We start from the raw sequence: 18,782 nt of genomic DNA, 5'->3' as shown, positions 1-18,782 counted from the left end.
AGACAAGAAATGAGGGTAGAGAGAGGGGGACGACATGCAGTTAAGGGCTGTGAGTCAGGTTCCAACACAGGCTGGTGCAGTTGGGACTGAGCCTTTGTAGTACACACTCAGCAGGGTGAGCCCCCGGAGCTACTGGAGCGCCCCCAAACCTCTTTATTCTCACACTGGAAATTTATCTGTGACAGTGAGAAGTGGTTTGATGTGAGGCTGAAGCAGCCCAACTGTCTGCTGCAGGAGAAACAGCAGCTCAGCCTAGGATACACAAGAAAGTTAGCAGGTAATTCTTGTTTAATAATTTAATACAATTAGTGGAGGCTCCCTGACAGTGGTGAGGTTTTTTTGAGTGTGCCATTGGTACTTCAAGTAATTATGACTATATTTAGATAACTAATTAGGTAACTAACTAATTTGATCGATTTCCTAGTTTATTCAAATACACCAGATAGACCCATGTCTCAGTGGGGGTGGGGGGTTGTGTTCGCTCTGACTGCTGTTGCCCTCCCCCTCCTCACTGTGTTGATGGAGGTCTGACTCTGTCCGTGGTGCTGAAGTCACACACACACTCACACACTCACACTCTCACTCACACACCCACACACACACACACACACACACACACACACACACACACACTGACTTCGGTTTCCTGCAGCTGTGAAGTGAAGCAGCTATTCTCTAAGGTTAATGTTGCTCAGCCATCTTTGATTTCCATCTCTATGGCAACTCTATGCTGGAATACAGTGTTTCACACTCTTCTTTAAGTTAGCTAAGGTTACATAGTTGGATCACATTGGAAATATAATATCACTGTAGTTAGCTAGCTCCTCTCCTCTCCTCATACACATCTTTTAACTTTCATTATCTGCAGTACTTTGTAGTTTGGCCTTGGTGTCTCACACTCTCTTTGTGTTTCCACAGATCTCTCCAGAGCTCCATCCCTCTGCACCAGCCGCCGCCTGCATCACCTCCTTTCCTCTGCTTCTTATTCAGCCTGCAGTCCCTGCTCATGAACCAGCCTGCCATGCAGTACTCCCATTAAGCTGGCCTGCTCTCCCTGCCTTTCCTGTATACGGCCCAGCCTGTCAACCAGAAGCAATTCCATGTTTTTTTTATTATATTATATTCCATGTTGTAAACGGTTTTCTTGTCTGTGTACAACATCTATTGCACGTCTGCCTGTCCTGGGTGAGGGATCCCTCCTCTGTTGCTCACCCTGAGGTTTCTCCAATTTTTCTCCGTTAAAAGGGTTTTTCCTGTGAGTTTTTCCTCAGTCGATGTGAGGGTCTAAGGGCAGAGGATGTTGTCATGATGCCATGTAAAGCCCTTTGAGACAAACTGTAAATTGGCTATACAAATAAACTTGCCTTGCCTATAGAAAATGACATTGCTGTTATTATTTTTGAAATGTTATATTTAAGTACAGTCAGTTCATAACTGTAATTCTTCCTGACAGAAAATATGTGAAGACTTTTAGAAATGACTCACGGCGAGACACCCCAGGTGAATAGGGTAAAAAATTTAACTAACAGCTATTGCCATGAAACTTTCTATGTTTATTACTTAGATTGAGACAATTATTTTTTGTATTACATGTTTTCTTAAATATTATGCTTACATATGGAAATTAGACATTATAAAATTAAATATGCGTGAATTTGTGTACATTTCCAGACCCGAAATCTGAAGATTGGATAAAGCCACTTTCAAAATTCTTGTTTTATTTTGTTGACATATTAAAGTCAAAAGTTTTTACAGAGGGGATTTTGGATATCTCTTTTTATCACTTTGTAAATGAGAAAATACTGTCACCAGCCCTAAAAAATCAAATTTCGCCCTGTTTTTAGGTATAAATTGTTGTATAAATGAGGCTGTGAATGATATATCAACAATCCCCTCTGTAAAAACCTTCAGAATATAGGCAGGAATACAACTGGAAGGTTTGGTGTCTATAAGTGCTGCTGAACTGGAGATTTCGGGTCCAGAGTATAAGAAAAAGCTCATTTTGAGAAAACGGCCTTTAAAGATTCTATTGCAAAAATTCCACAAATTGGCTCTATGCACAGCTCTACTTCCTGAACTTAAGGCAGCTCCTTTGTTTCCTGTATTACATTATTGGACAAACTGATGAATCCAGGTGTGTCTGACCAATGTGACTACTCAGACACACCTGGATTAATCAGTTTGTCAGTAAATAAAAGAGCTGCCTTGAATTTAGAAAGCAGTGGAGCTGTGCATAGAGCCCATTGTTACTGGAAACAAGAGTGTCTGGCCACTGTGAATTTTAAGGTGTGTGGGCCAGTAGGTCAGAGAAAGAAAAAAAAATAAGAAAAATAAAAATAAGAAACACTTTAGGTGTAGCCTAGTTGGGCTCATCTGTAATATGACAACCAATGTTTTCAGTTTCTCTCTGTCTGGCCAAAAATCATCTCTGGCCCATGTCAGTGTCACATCTGTTTCACCTCTGTCACTGAGAAGTAAACTACTGCACAACACGTGATTCTGAGGATCGATGTTCATTTTAAGCCCTGTACCAGCGCAGGGACATATTAAATCTCCGATCAGTTCATTCAGACGTCTGATGTGTAAAAAAGAAAAAAAAAAAAAAAAAAAAAAAAAAGGCCACCGCTGTGTATCGCGCTGTCTCCGACGGCAAACACTCGTTTTTTTACGGATGACAGCTTCCGCAATGACGCACTTTGTAAAGGGATCTTATGGCTCGGTGAGTTTCTGTGCTGTGTCTTTTGTTGTCTAGCAAGTGAGAGTTGCTGTTTTATTTTATGTGAGGATTTAAATCGATTTCCTTTCCCCGTTTTTAAAAGTCCCTCCGTGCTGTTCAGAGCGCATCACGTGATGCTTCTAAACGAATCACGCTGTCGGAAAACGACACCAGCCAATGAGACCCTCCCTCGTACTGTCACGATTCGTCGCTGGTACAAAGGAAATGACCATTTTTGGAACCGACACATTAGTGCAGGAGAGAGAGAGGGAGAGATAGAGAGAGATAGAGAGAGAGCTTCACAGCGATACCTGATATGACAGGAGTCTGAACAGACGCGGCTCGCTCGGCGATAGAACGCTCAGTTCTGGTGAATTTAGGAGAAATCTACAGGCGACACCAGTCAAAGTGAAGTAAAATAAACACCCATAATGTGTATTTTAGACTATTTTTTTGTATTAGTCTGAAAGAAGACATGTTATGGAAGCAAAATAGCCCAAAATCTCAAAATTGATAAGTGCATGAAAAAACGATGTTTTTGCCTGCCGTGTCTCGCCTTAACTGTTCAGCTCCAAATGCTATGTAATCCCCCTGTAAATCTCCCTCAAACACACTGTGGACGTGGTTGTTGAGAGTAAAGAGAAGAGCTCATTCATCCAGACTTAAACATAAATTACATACTAGGCCTACTTACTAATCAATTGGGGAATAATGCTTTATAAATGATTAATTAGGTATTCAATGATGCAAAACTGAAAATAGTGTGTAGTTATCATAAGGTATTACCCGTTAGAGTTTTTATCTCCAAACAGTTTGAGTTTTTTCTCCATCTGTTTCCACTAATGCCTCAACATCATTTTTTTTTACAAACAAGACTGGAGTTGTTATACTGTATTCACACTCAACCGGTGACATGGTCGTTTCTTCAGTCTTTTCTCTGCTGCTGGTCTCAGGTCACATGTTGCTCCGAGACAGATGCTCATTGCAGGATGACCACGACCGCAGAGTCACATAGCAACAGCTCCACGGTGGCCACATCAGCCTAGCAACTGCCATCAAACGCCATCGCCCATGGCAACCATCCCATAACCCTGCCTGACCACTCTTAAGGACCACTTCAGATCGCCCATAGAGGAGCACTCAGTGTGAGGAGCAGCAGCAGGAACGATGGTGGAGGGCGAGAGGGACGGAGACAAAGGAAGTGAGATCAGGAAACAACCTCTGACCTCTGAGCTCTGCAGTCACATCAACCTTCACCTCCAGGTAATAAACCACTCCTCCAGCCCGAGGTGGAGCTAAAATATGACTATTACTATTACGGGACTAAATGTAAAAAAGATTCTGATCCCAGTTTTGTGTCTCTGTGAGCAGCAAATGGTTCACTGCAGACATATGAATCTCAGATGCACAAACATACAAACAAAAACAACAAACCCAGTTTCAGTTCAGGTGTTGTGGCTTTGAGAGCAGCTCTTAATGACTCAGTGTCCACCTCTGCCTCTGACACCTTCAGTAAAAAAAAGGTTTAGAGTAGTGACTTCATGTGGACTCACATTAAAGCACTGACTTTAATTAATTCACATGACCGTGACTGTCAGTCTGTCTCTGTCTTTGTCTCTGTCTGTGTCTCAGAAACTGGGTGTGACCTCTTCACAGACAGAGCATGAGGTCACTGATGTATTTGCCTTTGGAGACTTGGGGAGATGAGATGTGAGGAGATAAGAGGAGCGGTAGGCAGAGGAAGATGTTACTGAGGCCAGTAAATGAAAGGATGAAAGCAGAGAGTGGAGGAAGTGGCTGTGGAGGAGCCATGAATAACGACATCGATCTCTGAGACAGAGATGAAATAAATTGATTAAAATAAAGAGGAGAGAAACTCTGAGGAGTGGAGGTTATAGATCCGTCTGAGAGACGAGATGCAGAAGGAAGGAGGGATGACGACATTTGAATAATGAAATATAGAAACAAATCAGAGACAAGAAGAAGAAGACTCATCCTCTGACTTGAGTCGACTCACGTTAAAGAGATGGAGAGGTGAAACCTCTGTCTGAGGCCTCGGAACATGACGAAGGATTTGGGCGGGAAGGATCGGGCGGTGACGGTGCAGTACGGACGCTCGTATCCTCCGGCTGGACACTCGCAGCGGAAACCGCCTCCTGACAGCTCCCGACACGTCCCCCCGTTGCGACACACACCTGGAACACACCTGCCCTGTCGCCGGTCGAACTCACAGCGGTCACCTAGAAGAAAATGTTGAGGAACCAAAGTTAGTGTTGAAGTTTGATTGAATAAATGTAGAGTCAGAGCCTGAAGGAGCCTGAAGGTTTTTATTTTTTAATATGTAGCGCTGGTTTTACTGTGAACTAGCCAAAACATCTGATCAGACAAAACCTCACCAGGAATCACAGGAGACATTTTTAAGATGGAGAAAATAACAGTCAATCATAAACTGGGAAAATATATTGGAAAAATTAGGTTCATGATGTGACATCGCAAACACCTGATTTAACAAAGCTTTCATTATCATACAAATCTATGACTCTGTTTAGGAATAAAGATCACAGACACACAGTCGACTGTGTTCAGTTATTGGACAATTGACTTTTACAGACCATCTGATCACAGGTCGTGTTGACGTCACCTCAGTCTATAAAGCTCTACTGTATGTTCTTTCTGCTGCAGCTTCATCAGACAAATGAATGAGTCATTGAGTCTGATTAAACAGAGAGGATGAACCTCCAATAAACACAACAACAGAACATGAACCAGAACCAGTGACGATGAGACTGAAGCTTCTTGCTGTCGACTAAGAAACAATAAAAACACAAACAAACCTGCAGACGAGAACTAACAGATTTGGCTGCCAGTCAGAGGAGTCTCAGAGGAAAACACACACACACACACACACACACACACACACACACACACACACACACACACACACACACACACACACACACACACACACACACACACACACACACGGCTCTGTACTGTAGCTGACAACACACTCACTGTTTCTGATTTTAACTTCCCCTCAGCACAATTGGACACATCAACTGAAAACGCCCACACACACCATACTCAACCCCCCCTACCACCACCACACACACACACACACACACACACACACACACACACACCCCACATAACCAGAGCAGACAGGTCTGAAACAGCCTGAAGACGGAGGCTCCATCAGGACCCACTTCAAACCCAACACACAAACACAGTCTACAATTACAATACAAAATGATTTCTTTTTGTTTTTCAGACACATGAGCTCCGTCCACACAAACAAACCTGAACACACAGGTCACATGATCTTAGCATGTGCGAGCTGCTTTAAACAGGAAGTCGAGCACTTCTGCAGCACAGACGATGAGGTCAGTGACACCATGACATCGTCAGTGATGGTCAATCAGAGCCAATCAGGAGCCATTGTGGGCGTCAACGCTATCGTCTCCAAAGCTCTCAGAGCCGCTACAACACAACCCCAAAGTTTTCAAAATAACAGAAGTGAAGCTTCAGTTTCTAAAAAGCAGAGACTTCTTGTTTCCAGTTTTTTATCCCTCTCTCTCTCTCTCTCTCTCTCTCCATCACACACACACACACACGGATCATTACTGCTGCCCTCAAGGCTGCTGGGTTTTATGGTGTAACTGTCTCTGTTGGCACTTTGTTTGTGCTGCTTTTAGATGCCAAACTGCCCACTGGCATAGTCCTCACATCTACACACACACACACACACACACACACACACACACACACACACACACACACACACACACACACACACACACACACACACACACACACACACACACACACACACACACTGTGTACAGTAGTAGTAAGTCAATAGAAGCTTTCACCTCCTCATCATCGTTTGGATACAAATGTTGTCTGACACACACAAGACGTGGACAGACACCACACATACACACAGTCAAAACACAGCCACACACAGACAAACCTGAGGGCATGTACTGACCACCCACACACCCACACACTCACACACACGCCTGTTTGATGCAAACTCACTGTAACACAAATCATGTGGCGCTGCATCAACAACCTGAGCTGTGAACTGATTCTTCATCTTCTCCTTTCTCTCCATCGTTATCATCTTCATCGTCTCTCCTCCGCCTGAAAACACTCGTCTGTGAACTTCCCTCATTCACTGGTCGATAATCCACCTTGTTCTTGAATCTACTCCTGCTTTTCTTTGTTTCATCCGTCACTCTTTCACTCTGTCACTCACTCTGTTCATTTGTCCGTCCTCTTATTCATCACTCCATCCTCACACCACCACCTCCCTGCTCCTGGCGATGGGCAGCGTCTGACAGTCCTGGCTGACAAACACACTCTCATACACACATCACCCCGGGGTGACACACACACACACACACACACACACACACACACACACACACACACACACACACACACACACACACACACACACAGCCCAAGGACACTGAGATTATCACATCTGTCCGTCCTTGCTTCCTCTCATCCTCTCACATTTTACATACACTACAGTATAAGTGAACACAACAGGGAACCAATTAAATAAGGCAACACACACACAGTCTAATACAGTATGATTTCTGTCTTTGTTTGTTACACCCGTTCATCCGTACAGACCCTCTCATTAATATTAAAATAAATAAATAGACATTAATGCTCATGAATTATGGGTGCGCCGAGACTTAAACACACAGACACCTACACACGTCTACAAACACACATCCTGGTTCATTATGCAGGTCGACAGACTGAGGAAATAAATTGACAATGGAAGAAAGAAAGAAAAACAAAAAGCACAAAGCAGATATATATTATCAAATAGAACACACACACACACACGCTCACACGCACACGCACACGCACACGCACACGCTCACACACACGCTCACACTAATTAGAAGGAGCAGAGCAAACGTGATCTCAGGCTGACTCAACGATCGTCTTTTAGGTGTCTCTTGCCCAGATGGTGTGAAGGCGGATATTTCACTCACACAGACACATACACACACATACACACAGAACCTGGCATACACACTTTTTAATGTGCATGATTCCTCATTTCTGCTCAACGGTCAGAATCACATGGACACAAAAGTGATGCACAAATGCACAGATGGTTGTTAATGATCACACATGCAGAGACACCCTCACCCTCTCACACCCTCACACACACATACACAGGGGAGAGATTAACTCTCATGTTACAGTAAAGCTCACTTATAATTGTGCTACATTTAGGAGCAGTTAATAATATTCATTAGTGTCTCTGGTTTTTGTCAACAAATACAGAAGAATGAAAATTCAGAGGTAAACTTTACATTTCAGAGTCTGAAACCAGCAAAATTGAAAAACTGTTCTGAATAAAGTAATAACTGACTATTTATTACTTCATTAGCTGATCAATGACAGCTTTAACACGTTGATGGATAAAAACAGCTCAGTGTCCTTCACTGTTCACTTTGATTCCCTGAGCAACACTTTCATTAGATCACATGATTATAATATGAAACAAAACACTGAGGTGTAGCTGCTTTTATTTCAGTGGAGTTTAGATTTACACTAGATTCAATTAATCGCACCATAATCAAATGATCAATATGGCCACATGCAATATCCAAATCACAGGAGCTGCAGTTTTTATTTGATTATGGTAAAATGGGTCATTGTTGTGCAACAAATCATATACTTGAGATGTAAAGAGATGTTTGTTTGGTTCCAGACAAACAAATGTCACATCATCAATTTTATATATTTCTTTTAATTATTTTTGTTTAGTGAAACTGAAGCAAAGATGTCCGTTCTCACTGATATCACAATATCTCCCCATATAATCACAATATGATGTTTTAACGTATCATTACGAGTCGACTCAACAACCCAAGTCTGAAAACTTTTCTTCATCATTTTAAAGCTGACTATCATTTCTATTCACCCCCCACCTCCTCCTCCGTCCTACCTCAACTTCACGTCTCTATATATAAAATACTTTCTCCTCTTTCTTCTTCCTCCTTCGTTTCTTTTTTCCTTTCTTCCTCTCAGCCTGAGTTAATACATTCACCCCTCCCTTCATTCACAGCCATGTTTTATTCATCAAAGCCACTGTTCTTCATCTCATCCACCCCCCTGGCATCTTAGCTTGCTCCGCCCTGCCTCCCACCCCATGAGCCCCCCCCCTCTCCTAACACATGGCACATCCCCAGAGGCCAATACACTCCCAGCAGCTCTCCTCTTCCTCCTCCTCCCCTCTTCTTCTTTGTGGTTCCTTCAGGGACTCAGCAGATTTGAGTTCAGTCCAAAATTTGATTTAGAGAAGTTGTAATCTGTCGTTTCTCCATTTTAATAATTAATTATCATAATCATAAATATTTTTTTACTGCACAGTCATCAATTCGTTTTACGCATCAGAGGTTGCATCAGTGCACTTTACTGTTTCCAAGGAAAAAGCCTCGACGAACAGGAAGTGACAAATTTACTGTTTCAGTTTTTCTGGGCCAAAGCGGAGACGCTGGTTTCAGAAGCAAAGAGCAGGGAGGACGTCCCGCCCATGTCCATGTTGTTCGACTGACAGGTGACACCACAGGTTGACATTACAATGGGCAAATGAAATACTGTAATGTTATTACTGTTTAGTGACTAAAGGTCAATTATAGCAAAACAGTTTCAAACTTACTGTAATGGTAAAGCATCTTATCTTATCATTTCTTAGGCCTATTTGATATACTAACCAGTGAGACTTTTTAATTTATACACATGTTTTTAATTATGGAATAAACTGTGTGCAGTGTTTCATTTTTTACCAAGAGGTACAATCAGGAGTAGCCCTGCTGACGTCCTCCTAACTTTAAACACAACAATGATGGCTTTTTGTTCTATTCTATTCTATTATGTTCTATTCATTATATAGTTGGTTCCATTCTATTTGATTTGATTATGTTCTATTCTATTCGATTCTATTTGATTCTCTTCTATTCTATTCTACCACAGCAACAGAGAACAGTTGATTCTGGATGGTGAGATGGTGAATGACACTAACAAGCAATATTTCCATATATTCTAATTGCTGGTGAGTCACAGAATAATTCTCTACATGATTATGAAAATCCTTTATGTGTTATTTTGTTGTTTGTTGATGAACCTCTGGAGCCATTTTGATTACTTGTTCATGCATTAATTCTACCCTTTGTGCAGCATGTTTTAAAATGTCACTCGCTCACATGCAGTTTTCCTTTTCCAACATAAACTCCTCTGTGGACAGATAATAAACTGTTAGAAAACAAGGATGTATGAAATGTAACACAAGCGCTTGTGGAAATATCATTAATTTTAGTCAAGATCAATGGAAATAATAAAATATATTTCATTAGAAGAAAACAAGCGTCTCAATGTAAAACATCTGAGCATCATGTGGTAAAAACCTTTTTCATTTTGCTTATTATCTTTTATTTGAGCTTTTTCTTCCTCTGTAAATTCTCCACTACAGACTCTTTAACCATTTTAATGTTTCTTCTGCTTTGTTCTTCTGTCTTTTATTGTATTCTCTCTCTCTCACACACACATTTTTCTATTTATGTTTTAATGTTTCACTTCTCTAAATCTCCATCTCCCCTTCTTCTTCTTCTCCTCTCTCCTGTTCCTTCAAGTCCTCTTTCCTTTTCAGTTTCCATTTCCTCTTTCATCTGCCTCGACTCTTCCACAATCCTCTCTGCACTCTGCCTGTTTTTTTGGCCTGTTTCAAAATCCTGTATATTGATAACCACCGTCGTCGTCAACACAGATTTCTGATTCTCTTTTCACCCTGTAGCCTTTTCCTCTCCTTCCATTCCTTCTCTTTCTCTCCTTTTCTGATATATAATCATGTTTTTTTTACATCTGAGTGCAAGGAAAAACTCCACTCTGTTCCTGTTTCCTGAGATTTAAATGTAAAATTCAACAAATAAAACAGAAATAGAATCTTAAACATCTGCTATGAATCTGGAAAAACTGAGCAGGTTGAGTGACTCTGTTGTCTTTGCAAACCTGTAACTGCTGGTTTGAAATTAGACAAAGAGAGATTGGTACTTGAACTCATCATCAGTCTCATCCTGTTCATCCTCCTCCTGTTTCTCTGCACAGACACAAAGTCAAACTCATTCACTCAGACTACATTCACAGCTCTTCAATAGACGACGTCAGGACTTCTCCTTGAGGCTAAATGTTAATTATCTTTGTGAGAAAACACAGAAACTCTTCAGCTCTTTTCACAGTGACCTCCTGACCTCTGATCACTCCACATTATCCCACAGGGCTGTTACATAAAGTAAAGGATTCATCAAATAATTGAGAATTGAACATTTTATATAACTCAGTGATTGCTCTAAATCTAAGTGTCTAACGGTGTATTCAAACATTTGCTCATTTGCTTTGTTCCGATTCAGGGGCTAAAACAATACATTTGTTGCATTTATCTTTTGGGTCGTTTGTGTTCACATGGTAACAGTTCAAAGTTGTCAACAAATGCCATTTCCGAACCAACTGTTTTCTCATTGGTCAGAAAATTTACCTGGAAGGAGAAGGAGTTTACCTGGGAAAAGCTTGTTTGTTTTTTTGAGTCAGTTGTGTTTGCTGAGTTGATTACATTCTTACTGCAAACGAACCGCTCCAGGGCTCCAATTGAAGCGAGCTGAGACCACCCCTTCTTGGTGATCTCAGCCCGCTTGTTTTATCCTGCATCCAAGCACAATTGCTCACATATGCCCAAACCAACTGATCATCCCTGTTTCATAACAACTACTCCAAACGAGGCAGGTCTGAATACACCCTAAGTTTGGGGAAGGGTTTGTGAAACATAAAACAGCGAAAAAGAGCCAGAGGAATCGTGAGAATAGGTTGATATAGATCCTTGACACCCATGAGAGCAGCATCTCCTCCTGATTCACCACCAAAGAGGCCTCGGGTACCTCCTCTTCCTCTTCCTCTCTCCAACTAAAACTCATGTTCTCTGCTGCTCCTTCCTCTCAGACTGTTTCATGTATTTATCCCTCTGAGCTCCGATCATCGTCTGCTGCAGTGAGACTGTTACTCCATGTTTCTGTGTTCACACGAATCTGTTTCCTGTTTCTGCAGCAGCTCAGTCTGAGCTCAGACCTGAACGTCTCACTGCTGAGGCTGATTCACCAATCTCATTTATTCTTTCTGTGTGTCCTGCCACACACACACACACACTTTTCTGAACTGCCCCAACACTTCACTATTTCTAATTACCCCAAAGTAATTTAGTCTCAATTTTCACTCACACACACCTTAATCTGTTAACCCACACTCTCAAATAAAGTAATCGTTTTCTCTCTCTCTCTCTCTCTCTCTCTCTCTCTCTCTCTCTCTCTCTCTCTCTCTCTCTCTCTCTCTCTCTCTCTCTCTCTCTCTCTCTCTCTCTCTCTCTCTCTCACTCACACACACACACACACACACACACACACACACACACACACACACACACACACACACACACACACACACACACACAGATATTCATTAATTCTATAAATGACCTCTAAAATTAATGTCACTGAGTCTTCTGAATCCAGCTCTACACCATTATCTCTCACCAACCCCCCAACCCCTACCCCCCTCCCTTCTGGGTTTATCAGTTTTTATCTTCTTTTTTTTTTTTTTTTTTTACACATACTCATCTCTCAGTCTCCTCTCATCCTCATACTATTTTAACTCTCTTTCTCCAGCTGTCTTTCTTCCCTCTCGACTCGTCTCTTGTGAGATTTTTCATCACATGAGTCAGAATAACAAAGTCAGAAAAGTCTTTTTGCTGCTCACACACAGTGAAACCTGTTTGTCCCACAGAGATCAATAAAGACGCTAAGGATCAGATGCACATGTTGAGAACATCATTAGTTCAGATTAGTTGTGACTAGTGACTTCATGGCTCAGTTCAGCTGCATCACAGACGCTCTGTGAAAAGGGAGAATAATCTATCATGTCTGACTTCACTTGTGATGGAGTCAAACAGTCATGTAGAGTTGACTGACATTTTCATTTTCAAACTCGTCTCTTTGCTGTGTTTCCTCCTTGTTTTACGCGACTCCAAAGGTTTAGAGCATTGAGTCTGGTTTATTTTTAAAAACTCCGACCTGCGCAGGGAAGTTACATAGTGCAGTTTCAGCCGACACGATGCGGCTCAGGCTGCAGCGGCAGCAACATTCATCCTATTAACCATTTTTCTACCATTGCAATGAGTCTGGAAACATTATTTTAAGGCCGATAAACTCCACAATGTTGCTTTACAGCAACATTATGTAAATATTTTACCTGAAAATGACAGTTTCAAAATCATGTTGAGGCTTTTGGCCCCTGCCACTGACACAGCATCCAGCTGGCCTGGCCTGTAATTTGGTTGCTTGCCTGGCATCCATCCAGTATATTATCCTCATGTCGCTTTACGGCAATATGTCACACATCACCTGAATAACTAGCTCACTATTCTCAATATGTTTATTATGGCAGAGGTGCCGAAATGACCAAAGGGAGGGGAGTAGTAAGAAAGTAAGAAATGTAGTAGTTTTGTTGTCTTTGTTGGCTACACCCACGTCAGCGTGTCATCAGATGTACTTGTATCTGCTGTCCAATTCATGCCTTGTATTACAGTAATGGCAGTACTGTAAGGGAATTACAACAGTAGAGAGCCCCCGAGAGCATAAAGGGGGAAAAAAAGACATACAGTGGGGCAGTAGGTATTGTATTCATCTCAGTCACACCTCTCCTCTGCTCTGTTCAACGACAGGACACATTGTCACTTCACATTCAGTGTGCAGACGCTTTAATCCACGGTGATTTAAACAGTGAGATGTCACTGAGGCTTCAGCACAGAGAGCAAAGTCTTAGAGGTAAAAATCTGTTGAATCAGGCTGATAACAAACTGCAGAGCTCAGGATTTAAAGCCACTTCAGCCTGAAGCATCGACACTAAGCTCAGGAACAAAGTTTACTTATCAAATTTGAGCTCATTAAACACTGATCTGAGTAAATGACTGATTTACTTCATTAAATCTATTGTGAAGCCGCGGAGACAGACAGAGGAGAAGGAGGGGTCATGCTTAACATTATGACCAGTCAGAGCTGAGGTCACTAACTGATTATCATGTATCAAAAAGGCAAGTGGAGATGACGACTCACTGATGGTGATCACAGAGGAGGTTTTAACCTGCCTAATAATGTACTGTGTCCACTACATGGGCAGTACAGCAGGATATAGAAATAGTTCAGATTCATCTCATTCTTCATGTCTTTCCAGATACATATTCAGATTTGGGCACATCCACACACTGTTTACACCATAAAGAGCAGCAAAAATGAACTATATTGGGAGTTTAAGCCTGACTGCCTCTGCATCTGGTGTCTGCAGACATTTTTAATCAGCCGATGTCAATCAAGAAAAATACCATTAATCAGCTGATTAATGGCTCTATCATTAATTTTCATCATCATGCCATCTTATCTAACTCATCACAGGATCCCTGTCACAATCAGAACAGTTAATGATGTCAGTGTTTAAAACTTCCTCTTATCTGCAACATCATCACCAACAATTTTATCATGAGAGGATGAACCTCGTTACCCTGAGAACTGTGTTTTTACTTATTTTCACCTGCAGCTACATTTTCCCTTTCGGTTTGTGAAAGTGTTTGATTTGACACCTGGATCAGCCACATGGGAAAACTGAGGGTGAAGAAAGAATGACATTTCCTTAGAGGCAGTGTCAGCCATCTTGAATTTCCAAGTGTCTGACATGTTAAATGTAAAAGCAGGATTTTTACTAGTCACCACATTTGAAAGATTTCCTCTGAAACCTGTGGCGTCCTGCTGAGTCTACAAACCTCCTGCACACACTTTAAACAGGAAACATTATTCTTCACACACTCTGACTGTGTGTGTGTGTGATCTGTTTCTATCAACCTCCATTTCTCGAATCTGCGTCATCAGATCTTATACTTATCTCTCCCCCTCTATCTGTCTCAGACTCAAACTTCTATACAACCTGCTGTTTTCATTTTTCCTCGCTGCTTCACTTTTTTTATCTTCTCCCTAACTCATTTACTCTGCATCCACACCTCCCTCTGTCTCTTCTCCTCCCACCATCTCTCAGCTCCATCAGAGGAGTCCCTCTTATCATATTCCTATAATGTGCATAATGTGCCTCTCTCTGAATCACCTGGGTGTGCATTCCTTCAGTCTCTTCATCTTTAAACTTCACCTCCTCCTGAAAACTTTTTTCTAGGTCTTCTTGTTTTCAGGGTTGATGAATGTTGAACCTCGCCGATGCAGCTGAATGTGTTTCTCAGAGACAAGAGAACGAGAAGTTTGACATTAAAATTTTAATGACGAAAGAAAAAAGTGCAGAACTTCAGCTGAGTTTAGCATCATAGCAACAACCTCCCTCCCTGGAAACACAGAGAAGCTGATTATCCCAGACTTCACTCGGCCATGCTGAGAGGACTCCGACTCACATTAAAGTCTGAAAGGCTCCACACAAGACGAGTTTCAAATCTTGACCAATGTGAAAAAACGTGGGAGAAATCATACATGAGGACAGTTTGAACTGATTTTAACCCTCCTCCACAGCAGATTTACAGTCTCCATGGTAACCTCTACTCTCAATCAAACACGACTTATCTGGGGTTAAATATGAGCTTTAGAGGAGGTTAACCCGAGGTTACAGGTAGTGGGAAAGACTTATGGCCAGATCTACTGAGATCCCCGATAAGGGGCGCTAAATTGTGTGCTCCAAGTAAAATTTTGCGTGTTTGGTTAGCACACGCAAAATAGTTGATCTACTAAGAGTACAGATGAAGGGAAGAGAAGATGAGGAGATAGGCCTATGAGGCAAAGAACAAAAGAAAATTTGGTTTATTTTTGGTTTTAAGAGCTGCTCTGATCAGTGTTGTGCAGCAGGTGCAGCTCACTGTCTTAGCTGAGCAGGTAACTGGGAGACCTGCTGTCATTCATTGAGCTGGAGGTGCGCGCTATGGCACAGAGCTCAGGTGGGACACTCGGGTCCAAACGCCCTGACCAGAGGGTTCAAAGACGGAGTGAAGGCAGCGGTGACGACGTCTCAGGAAATGCAGGGATATAAGAACTTTTGCCCTGGCAGGTATTCATTCAATAACCGCAGCCATTTGTGTGCAAAGCTGTGCCAGTTAAGACTTGCCTTCAGTGGCGTGCACAGACTCTTTGAAGGGCGGGGGCAAAAAGAAAAAAAAGGACACATAAGCCCGTCATCGCCACTGAAGAGGGCACTTTAGCACGCCTTTTGGCTCCCAAGAGAGCACTTTAGCATGTGTTTTTCAACAATTGGGCCACGAGGGGGGGCGATGTACTCCTCTCAATATTTTGCACTTTCTGGCAGAAGCGCCCGTATTTGCATATTCATTAAGACAAACACGCTAAATGGATTGCATGTGCAATTTTGCCCGTTTGAGAGACGCAATCCTCGGTGTGCCCAGTAAGTAGATCAGCTTCAGCATGTGTTTGCACGTGCAATCAAGTTTGCACACGTTTTTATACACGCAAACCTTTAGTAGATGCAATTTTAAGTTTTAACATTTTCTTGTATTAATTAGCTTTTATTCATATTATATTTTTGTACTATTGCCAAAAGAGCTCTACAATTCAAGAAACTAGTTAATCAGATGAAGATTGCCTCTCTCTCTCTCTCTCACTGGATACTCAATTCATTCACAATTTATAGTTTCTATACCATTTGATGTATTTTGCCTTGTTTTCCCCAAAGGACTGAATGCTCACAGATTCACAGAGGGTTCACGTCTGTTTCTGTTCTGGATATAAAAATACTTTTCAGGTGAAAACACAGAGTGTTAGCTCTGGGTCGAAGCCTCGGCTCAGCTGCTGCCTGAGAGACGAGAAGAAATTCAAAGCCACGATGAGAGAGAGCGAGACAGAGAGAGAGAGAGAGAGAAACCTTGGCTGAGAGATGTCTGGAGATTTCTATGTGATGCAGAATCAATTCGTCCCTGTTTATTCAGACCCCCCCACCCCCTCCCCTTTGCCCCAAGCATTGACAAGACATCGAAACACCCGACGCCTACGCAGGAAATGCACAACAGCGACTACCCAGAACCCCCTCTGATATCTCTCGCTCTACCCCTCACCTCTCATCCCCTCTGCCTCTCCCTCTCTCTCATTGCTCTTGGATGTCGCTCGCCCCATTTTCTTCCCCGTTGTTCTCTCTGAATTCAACCGTCTTCCTCGTCTCTCGTGTTGCTGTCAGACTTGTCTCTTATCCATCACCTGTCATGTTCTCTATGTTTTCTCTCTCTCCTGTCTCCAATTTTTCTTTCTCAGTTTTTCCTTCCCCTCGTTCACTGTTCTTCTCCTTTTACTCCTGGTATTAGTCTCTCTCTATCTCTCCGTCTCTCTCTGTCCTCGACCCTCAGACCTGTGATAACAGGGATGTTACAGGTTTCTTGAACGTCCCACCCTGAGATTTGTCCAATAAACAGTTTGATGACAAAGACACATCATCTGTCAAAGATACCACCCATCCTTCCAATGACTGACGAGTATACTGTATCAAAATCAAAATAAAACTCAGCATCCTGTACTAAATCACCACATGATGCAGATTTTGTCCCCCAATTTTATTCCCAACATTTTATGTGTAAATAATGTAAGGTTAAGTAAAACCACAGCGGTTACAGCTCCAGGTAGATTGAAGTTTGTTTCTGAGATGCAGACTGATGAAATCTGTGAGCTGTGTGAGACGCAGCACATGACGTCGGTGTTTGACCTCTACAGGTACAGAGAGGTTCACAGAGTCCAGGTGGCTCACCTTGTCCAGAGTAGGACCGGGTTAGAGTCCAAGTACAGGGCCTGTCGCTGACATCATCACTATGACCATGCACAAGTTCAAATATCTACATAAATAACTCCATTAATCAATCCTTCAATCATATATAACTCCTGTCATCCCAAACCCTCAAACTATCCTTTTGTAGTACTTGAAATTCAAATCTCCTGTAAATCTAATGACTCACTGACCGGAGCTGCCAATTCAAACAGATGAATTGTAAATCCGTACCAGGTCACACTACACTTTATTACCTTTGTTTTTTGCCGTATAGGGACATGGAGGAGTGTGTCATATAAAGAAAAATTCCCATAGAAATTGATCATGTTTTACGATAGTTTTACAGCACATGGCATTTCCATGGATAGTAGTATGTTTCTGCAGTACATCAGATACAGACACATGCACTACTGCTAAAGACAGTTTGTTTGAGCGTTTGAAGCAGTTTTATGAACAAACACGTGAAGACAGATGATTTATTTTTTTTAAAGGAACTAGTTCAGATATGAACTACTGTATGAATGTGAACTACTTCATTTTCATCTGTATGAACTTGTTCTTTTTAAGTGTAAACTGGTACGACACTGAATCAGGACAAAATGTTGACGTCTCTTCTGGACTAATGACCAATTATTTTGCCACAACTGTCTCTGGGCCGACGGGTCTTCGCTGGTTTTACCCAGAATCCAACAGTGACGAGAATTCTCTCTCACTCGTCTTCTCCTTTCTGCTCTTAATTTTATTTCCTCTTCCTTTAGTGTCTCCCTACTTTTGATCTCTCTTAAACTTTTCTGACTCTCGCCACCTCCGTATCCATCCCTCTGTCAAACTCTATTCTCTGTCTTTCTGCCTCCCACTCACTGTCTCAGTGTGTCTTCTGCCCATTCTCTCTCCCGCCCTTCATCTCTCTCTCTCTGTCTCAGTGGGAGTTTGGAAAACACTCCGTCTCTCTCTTGAAAGAAAAGTGTTGCTTCACTCCCCCAGCTCTCGTTTGATTTGAAATAAAAGGCAATGTGAAATATCCCCCTGACACACACGCGCACATGGGCACACATGGGCGCACACAGACACGCACACACACACACACACACACACACACACTTACATTCACAGCCTGTATTCTCTCCCACATCAACTCAATGGCTCAAAGACTGTGGCAGCTGCGAAACGAATCTGGTGTGTG

At 42.1% G+C, this 18,782-nt stretch overlaps 1 protein-coding gene across 1 annotated transcript in view; it reads right to left on the bottom strand.

The window, feature by feature from the left end:
• celsr3 (cadherin, EGF LAG seven-pass G-type receptor 3) overlaps nt 1–18,782 on the bottom strand; it is a gene marked incomplete at both ends in the record, with an annotated part of 91,118 nt that overhangs the window by 45,722 nt on the left and 26,614 nt on the right. The window contains one exon of the mRNA XM_083975807.1: nt 4,734–4,956. Within this exon, the coding sequence (XP_083831933.1) occupies nt 4,734–4,956 (223 nt within the window). The remainder of the gene's footprint in view (nt 1–4,733; nt 4,957–18,782) is intronic.

This window comes from Trachurus trachurus (genome assembly GCF_905171665.1).
Source record: "Trachurus trachurus genome assembly, chromosome: 7".
In the NCBI taxonomy this organism is placed as follows: domain Eukaryota; kingdom Metazoa; phylum Chordata; class Actinopteri; order Carangiformes; family Carangidae; genus Trachurus; species Trachurus trachurus.
The sequence above is the reverse complement of the archived record's forward strand: the minus strand, read 5'-3'. Positions and strand labels throughout refer to the sequence as shown.